The following is a 13,686-nucleotide window of genomic DNA, read 5'->3' as shown; positions in this document are numbered from 1 at the left end:
GGCAAGCAGGTAGATAGAGACCCTGACAAACTTACTGTTGAATAATGTTGTACTTTACAATGTAAAGCAAAAAGATTTTTAAAATATTCCCCATCTATAGACAAAGGAGCAAGTCAATAATTGCTTTTGTTGTTTCAAATATACCTTGATGACTGTATTACTATCAGTAAATCATCTCCTAAAATGTGGTATGGATAGAGAAGATTGGTGTCAATATCATTTTGCCTCATGAGGCAACTGAAAATTTGTGCTTGAGGTTTTTTTAAGGGAACACTGATTATTACTTTACTTTTCAATCATGTTGCATATTACAGTCTTCCGCCAAGAAACAGGAAGGCGTTTGCCAGGAAAGAGTTTACGCATCCTACATCATGGAAAGCCTAAATTGCCTAGATTCAAACCAATTGCTTTAAGTCAGTGTAAACAGAAACTCCCATAATGTGAAAGAATATTATCATCTGCTTGCCTGAAAAAATATATTTTGGTCAATTCTTCCAAGGCTGCCTAAACTGTGGCAGAGTTATAATCATGGGATTAAGGGAGAATGCATTAATCAAAACAAACTGACATTTCTAAAAGTTAAAAGCAATATTATTTAGAAGTGTAAGAAGAAATATACCAGGATCTAGGAACTAATTCATAATGACTTAATTGGCAATGATGGCAAGGCTTAATTCTCTAGGGTTCATATGAAATAGGACACACCTTTTTCATGGGCAAAAAGAAAAGGAAAACTCTGGTCTTTGGACTAGTCCAAATGATCTTCTAAAAACTACTTTGTGATTTTGTTTTCAGCCTTTGCTTAAATAATTCTGTAAAAACTGGCATAAGCTCTATAGAGATAAATACAGCTTAGCTTTATCCAAAATCTGTAGAGGAATCCAAACAATTTAGAATGTTCTGAAGAAGGTTTCTTTAGATTTACAACAGGGCACATAGAAGGCATTTGATCAGTAGAAATTTTGGAAAATGGAGCTTGGACAAGGGCAGATATACCATATTTAATATTTGTATCGAATGGCATATGCCTTTCACATACAAATTAGTTTTGTTTTGGTATTGTGCCCTTTAAAGAAATCTCTATTATATGTTTATCTTTGGAGAATATAAATTACTGGAATAACAGCCACACTCCCTTCTTGCTGAAAAGGAGCAGTAAGAGCCAGTGTGTTGTAGTGGCTAGAGCAGAGGTGCACAACCTTTTCAGTCCTGAGGGCAGTGTTGGATGTCTGGCAGGGCCGTACAAGTGTGTGTGTGTGTGCACGCACGCACACACACAGACATACAACTCTTACACATACCAGTAATTCTTTCACTCAAATCCCGTCCTTGCCCAAGAGCATTTCAGAGGCCTGGCCTTGCTTTGATAAGATAAAACCAACATTTCTCTCAGAAACCTCAGTTCACAACCTCCCCCACCCCCTCCAAAGAATCTTGGCTGCTAACCTTTCTGCCTCCTCTAATCCACTCTCTTGCTGAAGGAGCCTGATGTTCCACGTTCTTATCTGGAAGCTTTTCAGAAAAAAGGAACAGGTTTTATGGTTCCTGCCATAGAAGCTCTGTTCCTAGAGTGTTCTGGGAAGCAGGCAGGAGCCTTTAAACACAGCTGCCTAGGATGCTCCAGGGATGTTCAAGGAATGAGGTTTCTGTGGCACGAACTATAGAGCCTTTTTTTCCATTTTTTTCCTGAGGGGTCTTGCCAGACCGGGGCGGGGGGAGGGGGCTGCCTGTACTTTTTGACCCCTGGGCTAGAGGTTTGGACTTAGACTGGAAAGACCCAAGTTCAAATCCCTGTTCTGCTATTAAGCTCACTGGGTGACTCTAGAGCTAGTTACTCTGTCTCAGTCAACTTACCTCACAGGGTTGTTGTAAGAATAAAATATGGGGGAAATAGCATCTATGCCCCTTTCTGCTCTTTGGAGGATAAGTGGTGTAAGACTACAATAAGTAACCAAATTAGTGTGAACTGTTAAGCCATAATTTACAGGATTTACATCATAAGCTTGGCAGCATAGATGGACAACACTAGTTTTTCCAGTACAGCAAGTGGCTTCACTGTACAGTAACCAGATCCCAACTGGAGACAGTTACTCATTCCTTTAAAGGCTCATAAGACACTGAGAGAGGATGTGTGTTCCAACCCCACCAATTCAGTCAATGTCCTCTTGCTCCCTCTTTCCCCCACTTAGGGTGCATAATTAAAGTTCTGATAGGCAGAACTGGTAAGGATAATCAGTGGTGAAACATGGTGTGAACTGTAGAGGTTACATCCTTTCTCAGAACATTGAAAAGTGTTGTGGCATCATCCCAATGTTTGTTACTTCTCATCCTTGGCTGCCACTGATAGAGAACGAAAAATGTACAGTGGATTAATGCAACAACACCAGGTAAGTAATCCTATGACATTGCATAGGAGAGAGGGAGAACTCAATACAAGAATGCCATTTTTGGTGGTGGACCCATGTCAGGTATAATGGGTAGTTCTGCCTTCAGTGTTGTACGATGAGCTAGCAGACTAATCCTAACCGAATCGCTGCTTACCAAAGGAGCCAGCTCCAGAATATTGTTCAATATCTACCATATTTGAAGTTAAAATCCTAGATTTCTTCTAAACTGTACATTGTTCTCTAAATTGTACAGTGACAAAGGAAACGTTAATGCTTAATCACAGCAATCAGGGTCAAGTTTATTTTGCCTGTACTGTGGTATTCAAGAAATGGAGCAACTCATTGACTGCACTAGCGCTCAAAGCTCTGTTAGAATGGCTGACATGGGGTTTGCTATATATGAGATGGAGTATAGCACCATTTCTACAGCTATGTGTTCTATCTGACCTAAGGGTTCGTGAATGCAGGACTCATTCCAAGGGATGGGAACATTTTTTCCATTTTCCCAACCTCTGCAGTCCAGATGTGTGGAGTGCTTCAGTTTTCCTCTTACCAGAACACACCTGATAGGGACTTATACAGGAAAGTGTGCATTGTGTAGGTCATGTAGTTAGCTTCTGAGTACTTCAAGGAAGTTCTTCCCTTTCCATAGGGCACTTCCTGCCTTCCCAACCTGAGGTATGGGAAACCACTACCTGAATATGCCCTAGAATGAAGTCCATGTCAGCTGCTCCAACAGGATTATAGCAATAATATAGATGGGAAGGTCAGTTTTAAAGAGGCGCTATGCTTTTTGAGTGTGGCACTGCAGTCCAAATTGAATTCAGTTGTAATGGCTAAATAAAAATACACATCTTGTCTGAAGCCTTAGGTACTGCCTGTGTTATATACATTCAGTTGTAAAGTTCAATACCTGAGCAAGCTTGTCTTAAAATTTGCTCTTGTTTGTTTTTCAGTTGTGGACTACTGTGCTTTGAATAACCAAGGCTGTCAACACAAGTGTGTTAATACTGAAGACTCCTACTACTGTCAATGCCACAAAGGGTTCATTCTCAATAAAGATAAAAAAACTTGCAGACGTAAGTTATCCACATGTATTGTTTCTTCTTTCAAAATAGATATGTAACGAGTGGCAAATACATGTTTACCACCATATCTAAGAGAAGGGGCCATATCTCAATGGCAGAGCACATTCTCCTTTGCATACAAAGGTCCCAGATTCAAACCCTGACATCTCCAATGAAAAGGATCTCAGGCAGAAGGTGCCAGGAAAGATCTCTGAGAGAGCAATTCTATGCTTTCCCTGGAGTGGTGTGATACAGAAGTGCTCCATTCAGTAGAGGCTTGTGGCTCCTATTTCCTATGTCAGTGAGGCAGTGAATCTGCTCTGGGTTTCAGTCAGAACCAGTCAGAATTCTAATGGGGCTATCCAAGGTTCTGAACCCATTTTGGGGATAGGGTTCAGCACTTTGGATAGCTTCTTTAGAGTTCTGACTGAAATCCAGAGTGGATCCGCCATCCCACTGACATAGGAGCCACCAGCCTCCTCTCGTTCTATTCCTTTATATGCCCTGTTGGCAACAGGGTGGAAGTTGGTGTGAAGCGGGACTTGCAGTATTGTTCTTCTGTCCGTTGCTGGCAATGGCAGGGAAACATTTATACACGCTGTTGAGTGCGTCTAAGTGTTTCCTGGGGACAAGGACATGGTTGGGATGTGGGAGAGTTTAGGATCTCGGTCACCACCCAGCACGTCACCAAAACACCCATTCCCCCCCCACCCCCTGCCTACATGGTCGGATGTCTGACTTCATAGAGGAAGCCACTGCAGAAACCTCCACAGTGGCTGGGAGGAGCCAGGAGTAATGGTCTGATGTTGGAAATATACACAAAAAGCCATTCCTGCAAAGACACCAATGCTGCTACCTGGAACAATGAAGGTGATGCATTAGCAAAAGAAGCTGCTGTTTCCTCACCCCTTTAAGGATCAGTACCTATAGCTGCAGTGAGCACTTGTTCTCAATGAAAGAAAAAGAGATCCAAGTGCTAGATTTAGCCACCCTATAAAAAAGGAGACAGAGAAATAGAACATGCAAAGGAAAGATCCCACAGTGAGGATAGTAAAGGAAGGAGTTTTGTGGGCAATAGGTCACATATGGGACACATTTTATACAGTGGTGAGAATTTCCAGGAGTGCAGTTCCTACCCAGGTTTCATTTCCTTTTGAAGGCCACTAGAGACTTCTTGGTGTTTTGTAATATTTGTGTTTATTTACCGATGTAAAGGTTGAACACAGATGGAGTCATAGTTTAAACACTCAAACAAACAGCCAAGGACCACAGCTCCCATTCAGTTCTCCAGGGAGACAGTCAGCACCCTAAAATGCTTACAAAGCCCAGACTCAGCTCTCTCTCTCTGTCTCTCTCAAACTGCTTAATGCCTGTTACACACAGGCACCTAGATTACATCAACCTTAGCTGGGTTGGCAACAGAGAAATCTTGCTTACAGTAATTTCCTAGCCATTCAGAAGGCCAGCTACTGAGAGCAATCATCCAGTCTCCCTACCAAAAGAAAAGTACTTGGCAACTGTAGTAGGACTATAAAGACAGTCATCACCATTAATACTTTCATGTCCAAACTACCAATCTTACAACAATATATATTTGTATATTATGTTCCCATATTTATAGGGAATCCCAAAAGCATTCTGCATTATTGTAATATTTATGAAAAGAGAATACCCTACTTTCAGACAAATCTCCAGGGGAGAGGGGGGTGGGACATGCTAACTAAAGCTTAGGCACTTGTTTTGATTAAAGATTTGGGCTGCATTAATAGAAGCATAGCTTCCAAAACCTAGGAAGTACTAGTTCCCCTCTACTCAGCACTGGTTAGGCCTCACCTGGAGTACTATGTCCAGTTCTGGGCACCACACTTTAAGAAGGATGCAGACAATCTGGAGAGGGTTCAGAGGAGGGCAACAAAGATTATCAGGGGACTGGAAACAAAGCCCTATGAGGAGAGACTGAAAGAACTGGGCATGTTTAGCCTTGCGAAGAGAAGACTGAGGGGAGATATGATAGTGCTCTTCAAGTACTTGAAAGGTTGTCACAAAGAGGAAAGCCAGGATCTCTTCTCGATCATCCCAGAGTGCAGGACATGGAATAATGGGCTCAAATTACAGGAAGCCAGATTCCGGCTGAACATCAGGAAAAACGTCCTGACTGTTAGAGCAAGACGACAATGGAACCAATGACGTAGGGAGGTAGTGGGCTCTCCCACACTGGAGGCGTTCAAGACGAGGCTGGACAGTCATCTGTCAGGGATGCTCTGACGTGGATTCCTGTATTGAGCAGGGGGTTGGACTCGATGGCCTTGTAGGCCCCTTCCAACCCTACTGTTCTATGATTCTATGATTACAGTCTGCTAACTTTTTGTACTTTCTACTACTGTCCTTTAAAAAATGTTTTCCCAATATTCAGGACCAGACTACTGTGCTTTTCAAAATCATGGCTGTCAGCAGGAGTGTGTCAATACAGATGAATCCTACTTCTGCAAATGCCAGCAAGGATTTACTCTTAATCCAGATAAGAGAACTTGCAAAAGTATGTTGTCCTAAAGTGTACAGTAAGTTCACCTGCTTTTACTTCTCAACGTCACTGTTACAGCCTTTTTTCAGTTATGCTGATCTCTTCCCTTTTCATTTATAACTTTTGAAAATGCCTAAGAACCCACTCCCTCCCCGTGTCCTCATTATAATCCCTAAACCAACCACCTCCATGCACACAGATGTACCATCTCTGTGCCATGTTATAGCACCACATGGCATAAAGAGGCATCCTAGGCAGTTGCCCCACATCTGTGGAACTCTGTTCTCTTGGAGTTCCACCAAAACTGAAGCCTACAACTTTCAAAAACAATGTGTAACTTTAAAAAATTGCACTGGCTTTTGATGGCAAAGCCTTGACTGGTTGGAGTGGAGGATCTAGCATGTTACATTTTATCTTATTTTAACAGATAATAACTGGTACAGGCTTTTGTCCAAAGTCATGTGACCAGAAATTATCGGGCCCATGCACTTTGGAGAGCAACACTTGTATACAAACAAACTGAAGACTCTAACATGGCAGAAGCCACCCTAAGATTCAAAGCTGGCTCCAGGGTTGAATGGACCCTCAGCAATGTGCAGTTCAGTGGGCTCCTGACTGCCAAATTGCAGCACCAGTCTTAATTTTCCCAAATGTCTCAGAAATTCTGTTCCAGTGCAATGTGAGTAAAAACAATGGCACCTGCCACAGAACATGGAAGCTCTCACCGGCAGCCACTGTGTTTTTGTGGTATATGCCATTCTTTATCCACAGTGCACCAGAACAATGGACTTTCCAGGCATTGCATTTTGGGAAAATTAAGATGGCATTGGCAACTGTGGTCACCAAGCGCCTGAGACAGAGACCCCCAATAGCCATCACCATCAGTGGTGGGCCTCAGCAGGTGTCACCATCAACAGCGGACCTCTACACTTGCCCAAGATTTGAAGTATGCAGACCTTCTCACTAGCAGCCTGAACGTTTTGGAAGCCCCTCTCCTGCTGATACTCCCCCTTGCATGGTTTTCCTCAGAAGCCTTTAATTATCTCTCTATTTCACTTTTGGCTGGGAACAAATTGAAATGTGAGATTTTTAATTATTATTTTAAAAGTTCCTTTACTTTCCAGCATTGTTACCTAACGTGTTTATTAGTCTTTTCTTTCCACAGGAATAAATGTCTGTGCTTTGGGAAAACATGGCTGTGAACATGAATGTGTTATTACTGAAGACTCATATGTGTGCAGATGTCAAACTGGATACACCCTGAACCGTGACCACAAAACATGCAGAAGTGAGTATGTCAGACATTCTGGAGAATTAACTGGCATATTGGACTGAGTTCTGAAATGAACAAACTTCCAAAGAAGTTTATAAATATGTACTCCTCCTAGAATGTTTATAAATGTGTGCTTGTGTAACTGCAGCAAGTGTCAGTGTTAACTGAGGTAATGCTAGCAAGTGACTTAAATATGTTTTTTTTTTTACCTGACAGTTAACAAACTTGCTACAAAGTTCTAGAAAGAGGAAGAACTTATTGCTGGGCACAGTTGAGGCCATTATTTCTGAAAGTGTAGCCAATAACCAAAACAATGAGAACGCACTTTTCCATTTTGTTTGCTGTTTCTGGCCCTCTCCATTTCCTTTCTTCAAACATCTCTGATACAAAAACAGCTCTTGATTCATGTTTGCAACTCCACATATTATATTGTGTTTCTCTTAATAGTAGTGCATTTAAAAGCATATTTTACAATATATGGAGAGTACTTTTCTGCTGTATTTTCTTTCCCCAGTTATTCACATAAATATTTATTAATTTGCAAAAAGCATATTATAAAAAGCAGATTGTTCATGGATTAAACAATCTGGGAAAGCTCCCTTTAAAAATTGGTGTTAAACTGGGCATTCTCCAGTCTTGTCATGCAGAGGCCACTCCTAGGGTCATGTTACATATTTTTGTTAGAAGATCAGCAATTTCACGTTTGAGTTCTCTAAGGGTGGATGAATACCACCTGGACCTGGTAATTTGTTTGTTTTCACTTTGTCAATAAGGTCTAGAACTTCATTTGTTGTCACCACTGTTTGTTTCAGTCCCTCAGACTCCCTTCTTGAAAATATCAGTTCAGGCATGAATATCTGCCCTACATCTTCCGCAGTGAAAACAGATGAAAATAATTCATTCAGTTTTTCTAAGATTGCCTTATTTTCCATTAATACGCCTTTAACTCCATTGTCATCCAATGGTCTAACTGCCTCCTCAGCCAGTTACCTGCTTCTGATATATTCAAAGATTTTTTTTATTGTTGGTTGTGGGGATCCCCCCTCAAGATTTCAACCCCTCAGAGTGTTCTAAGCCCCTTCTTACACCAGAGGACAGGGATTGGAACTGCTCCAGGTCTCAGTTTTAGACCTAGGGGTCCCAGCTCACCATAGGAGAGAGCTGAGGAAACATTTAATTAATACTGGGAGTCCAGTCATTCCTTTGATGCTTCCTTGCTATCTTCTCTCATTTAATCAGTCATCTTCTTTCTCTCCACCTTCTTCCAAGTTCCCTGGGGTTTATATAGCTACAACTTTCTTTCCTACTCTTTGGACTTCTCTCCTTTCCCAGCCCCACCCTTATCTGCCTCAGCTATGCTTGATTTTGGCGAGATAGTATGGGCAGAGAGCCAAGTCAAAACACTCCCTTTCTTGGGCTCATGTTGGTCTTAATGTTTTTAGCAATATGCTCCTCAAAATTCTTTTTTTGCATCCTTTATTTTATGCTTGCATTTTCTTTGTGCCAGTTTGTGTTCCTTTTTGTTCTCTTCATTTGGGCAAGACTTTTTCTCTAAGTTCCTTGACACTAAATATTAACCATGCTGGTGATCTCTTGGACTTTATGCTACCTTTCCTGACTTGTGGTATACATTCTAGCTCAGCATCTATTATTGTGGTTTTGAGTAATCTCCAATCATTCTGGAGAGATTTTACCCTCTTGACTTTCCCTTTGAACTTCCTTTAGGATTGTGCTGAGATAGTTGTAGGCATTCAAGAATCTAGGCACCACAAATAACTTTTGGAAAAAAATGTCTCCAATCCTTCATGCACACAGGTGGGATCCACCTAAGCTAGCAGTTCCAGGAGCAGCTGCAAATAAATGGAAACACTCATTTCTGAAATGGGGCAAATCAGCTGAGTTTGCAGAAGGAAGAGCCTCATGTGGCTCAGAGTGGTAGGTGGCAGTATTGCAACCGAAACTCTCCCCACGACCTGAGTTCGATCCCAGCAGAAGCTGGGTCTCGGGTAGCCAGCTCAGGTTGACTCAGCCCTCCATCCTTCCGAGGTCGGTAAAATGAGGACCCAGCTTGCTGGGGGAAAGATAGTCACGACTGGGGAAGGCAATGGCAAACCACCCCGCTACAGTCTGCCATGAAAACGCCAGTGCAAGCGGCGTCCTTCTAGGGGTCAGTAATGACTCGGTGCTTGCACAGGAGGAACCTTTCCTTTTTCCTTGCAGAAGGAAGCTCTGCTGAACTATCCTGATCCAGAAACAAGCATTTCTGCTTATTTCCAGAATTGCTTTTAGAACAGCTAGCTTTCTGTTGCATGAGCGATAGGTTTGACTTGCACAACAGATCAAGCAGGAGCACAGCATCAGTATTAGATACTGCCCTCTGGCTTTAACTTTTTTTCTATTAATTTTTTTAAAATTTCCACATTAAGATGTCAAAACAAGGGAAGATTTCTCATTTCTAGAATGGGTCAGAAAGCTAGCTGTTCTAAAAGAAATTCTGGAAATAATCAGAAATGCTTGTTTCTGGATCAGGATAGGTCAGTAGAGCTCACATAAGGGAGATCTGGGCCCCACCTACATGAGCCATTTGCCCCAGTGCCGCTTCAAAGGGAAGATATTTGTGACAGATGACACAGTCCCTGCTTCGCAGCCCAATCATGGTTTTCACAGAGAAATTTGGATTTTCTCAGAGTCCACTTGCTGCAGATTTTTCACTTGTTTCAAGTAGGGATGTACGAAAGTGACTTACCTTTTTGCGGATTCTGTTCATGGTGTGGGGGGAGGCATTCCATCCCTTTCCCCGGAAACCTCGATGGGGGGGGGAGATGATCCAGTCCTCCCCCCCGGAATCCTCGACGGCTGGCTGTGCTCTGCGGTGGCTCCGTGGAGCAGCCGGCCAGGCCCAGGCCAGGGCCATCCGCAGCCAGATTTTCGGCTGCGGAGGGCTCTGGGTAAAAAAACAACAACTGCGTATGCAAATGGCGGCGGCTACGGCCGCTGCCATTTGCATTCCTTATTTTTCGCTGTCTTAGTCTACGTCAATATTTACGTAGACTAAGACGAAGAAAAGAAAGGGGAACACAAATAGCGTAGTGGGCATCGCTAACATCCGCCCCAGGTAAGTCTCGTCCCGGGGGGATCCGCGGGGGGGTGGCAGACCATTCCGCGATGGATTTCAGGGGGCCGAATGCACTGGCATTCAGCCTCACCGAGATCCGTCGCGGAATTCTCTGACATCCCTAGTTTCGAGTTCATTGCGGGGGGTTGAGCTGTCTGTCCCTTTCTCAGATTGAAATCGCAGCGTAGTTAGTGATGCCCCTCCTCCCTCGCAACTCCGCAGTTACAGAGGCATGAAGAAGTGGGCTGGTGGAAACCGCGCTGATTGGTGGAAGGGAAAATAGCCTGGGGTGGGGGCGGGGGGAAAGCAGAGGGGCAAACATGACTACCAGGAAGTAACTCATTGCCTTCAGTTCCACGTTGCTGCCCTCACTTTACGTAGTCGAGCTTGAGGGTGGAGACATGCAGCTACAAAGGAACACAGCTGAGAAACGGTGGATGCCTGTTGATTCGAAGCTGCAAAGTTGAGAAAGGGTGGGTGCCAGGGCAGATGATTTCATAAACATGTACTGAGAAGCACTTCCTGCTCTCAGTGCCTGCTCAATCTGCCTGCTTGCCTGCCTGCCACAGAAATGTGTATGCAGGGTTTGTTATGAACGTCTACTCACAAGCAAGTCCTACATGCCAGTCACACACCCTCCTCCCCAGCTGTGTGCCCTCTGCTCTTCCTGCTTTAACCCTCCCATCTACTGCCCCAGTTGTTAATTCGCAGTGCTAATACTGCACAGTTCCTACCGAGCAAACAATGAAATTGATGCCATGTGGCCCTGCTGACCTGTCCTGATCCAAAAACGAGTGTTTCTACTAATTTCAGGGCTTTCTATCGGAAACATTAAATCTCTGTTACACAAGCAGTGGGACCTGCTTGTGCAACAGAATCGGCAGGAGGGCCACTTGCTCAATGGCCCCATTGGATACTGCCCGTTGTTACTAGACCTGGTATCAACCATTTCACTGGCACCTCTATTGTTAAAGTATAGTACTAATCTGTGCATGTTCATCACCACTATGTGCAATTGTTTGTTTATTCTAGGATGGTTTTTTTTCACATTTTCCCTTGTATAACTGTCTTTGAGAACTCCTCTGTTTATGATGAGTGAACTCATGGAAAAAGAGGGAATAAACCAACTGGAACTTACTACTACAATGAACAAGAACTTCAGCCAACAGTATATGTAGGATGTTAATTTTGGAAAGTTTCCTAAAAAATTGTTATGCATTATTAAGAAAGAACCAACATTAGACTATTATGGAGAAGGGTTTGTCTCAGAAAGCAGTCACATATTTTGTAGAGTTTTTTTAGTTGCATGTGTAATACATCATGGAGTAGAGATAAATCAATCAGATTTCTCATTTCTCTTTATCTCTTCTTCCATTTATTGCTTTCTTTCCCTGTTTCTCAGGTGTAAACTCATTTACTTCTGTTATTAAATTATTAGGAAATAGGGTTTTCTTAATGGACAGCCCACTTCTATGGACTGGGTTTAGTGCAGAAAAGCTTACAGCCTGTTTGTACACTAAGCCACACTAATTAACCCCCAGGGCTTAGCAGCTTGTGTGGGAACCCATTTTGCATATTCAAGCTGCAACCATGGCTTGTTGTGTCATGTGAATCTGACAAGGGTGGGTTGTTGGTGTGGTTAACAAACTACCCACAACCCATGGGCTGCTTTAGCTGCGACCGTGGCTTTTTGTGTCAGGCAAACCTGGCAAGGGTAGGTTGTTGGTGTAGTTAACCAACCACCTACAACCCATGGGCTGCTTTAGGGTTGTGGGTGATTTGTTAACCATGTCAACAACCCACCGTTGCTGGGTTCTTACAACACAACAAGCTGCAGCCGCAGCTTGAATATTCAAAAATTGACCGGCATGCACTGGCACACACTGCAACCCACCATGGCTATTGGGCAGACCAGGCCATTGTTGCATCTGGCAAGTAGTGCTGCACTGTTATGCTACCTGGTTCTGCCTTGGATGACAAGGAACCCTATAACATAACTGCTACATTTAATTCAGCTGGCACATATTTTTTGCATTTCTAAAGAATTGCCCCTCTGTAAACTAAACAATGTAACTGCTCTGGAGTGATGCAGTTAATAAGATCCTCTATGGTACCTTTAGGTTTCTCATATTTGCTAAAAAGCCACTCCAGGAGGGCAATTTCATGTGGGGAAATGGTGCAACGAAAGGCTTTGTTTAAAACAAAACTCCCCTAGCAGCCCCAACCAAAATCACCTTTGCTCAGTTGCATTCACCACTAAAAAATATGCAGGAGATCCAGTCATTGATCTCTCAATGTCCCATCTGGTTTGGCCTCAAGAGTAGTTCACACAAGTGAATAACCTCTACTACAGTCATGGAAATCACAGAGGGAGTGCATCTGTGGAGCACAAGCTCATACAGTGCACCCCTCCGCTCCATTCCTGTATGCAGGGATAGTTTAGAGAAATCACCTGGAGGCTGTTTGCAGATTTGAAATGGCTCTAAGAGTGGGGCATAACAACAGAAAAGGATGTCAACTAGCAAAAGGTTAATAGAGCAGCTTGTTTGAAAGAGGGTTTTTCCCCGTTTCCTTCCCCCGCCCCCCGCCCTTGATCTAGTTGTTTTTTTTCCAAACAAAAGTTATTTGCTCTGTGCTACCCGAGCCAGCAAACAGAAAAATGTACATTCATAAAGCACGTATCAGCTGCACCTCCTAGTTGCTCCTTCTCGTAAGACACAATCCAGACTTCAAGCCTTAACAAATCTTTGTTGCATGCATATCTTGTGGTCTTGCTCTTCTATTGGGATGAGTATAAAGGGGGCAGATTTTTTTAAAAATGGGGCCAAATAGCAATGCACGAAGTACAGTCTATGGCAATTCTATGTAAAGCTTAAGATAAAGTGACCATTCACAACAGCAGTAATTGGTGATTGCTCTTACTGGATTTTTAGCATCTGGGTTTTAATGCTTGAAAATTCCAATGCTTTCTCTTTCATTGCTAATACATACCTGTTCAGGAGTAGACCATTGTGCTGAGTCCAACCATGGGTGTGAGCAACTGTGCCTGAACACCAGGGAGTCCTATGTTTGTCAGTGTTCTGAAGGATTTATCATTAATGTGGATCTGAAGACATGTTCACGTAAGTCTCTTGACTGAGGTATTATGTAGAATTAACCAGAGAAAAACAAAATGGTGCTTATATTTTCTTGGAAAGCTCAAGATTATAACATGTACTCTACTTTGTGGCATCCATAGTTAAAGCAGACAGTTGGGAATACTGGACAAATAAACAGAAACCAAGTTTCATAGTCCCAAATGCTAGGCTAGCCTTTAAAACTGA

The 13,686-nt window shown here is 42.9% G+C and overlaps 1 protein-coding gene across 1 annotated transcript in view; it reads left to right on the top strand.

The window, feature by feature from the left end:
- The window catches only part of MATN2 (matrilin 2), a 78,374-nt gene that overhangs the window by 33,300 nt on the left and 31,388 nt on the right, over positions 1-13,686 (top strand). Inside the window, exons 6-9 of the mRNA XM_084849061.1 lie at positions 3,344-3,466; positions 5,868-5,990; positions 7,141-7,263; positions 13,363-13,485. Of these exons, the coding sequence (XP_084705187.1) occupies positions 3,344-3,466; positions 5,868-5,990; positions 7,141-7,263; positions 13,363-13,485 (492 nt within the window). The remainder of the gene's footprint in view (positions 1-3,343; positions 3,467-5,867; positions 5,991-7,140; positions 7,264-13,362; positions 13,486-13,686) is intronic.

This window comes from Heloderma suspectum, chromosome 4, assembly GCF_057233095.1.
Source record: "Heloderma suspectum isolate Gila_16-S chromosome 4, 16-S_ref, whole genome shotgun sequence".
Lineage (NCBI taxonomy): Eukaryota > Metazoa > Chordata > Lepidosauria > Squamata > Helodermatidae > Heloderma > Heloderma suspectum.
The sequence above is the reverse complement of the archived record's forward strand: the minus strand, read 5'-3'. Positions and strand labels throughout refer to the sequence as shown.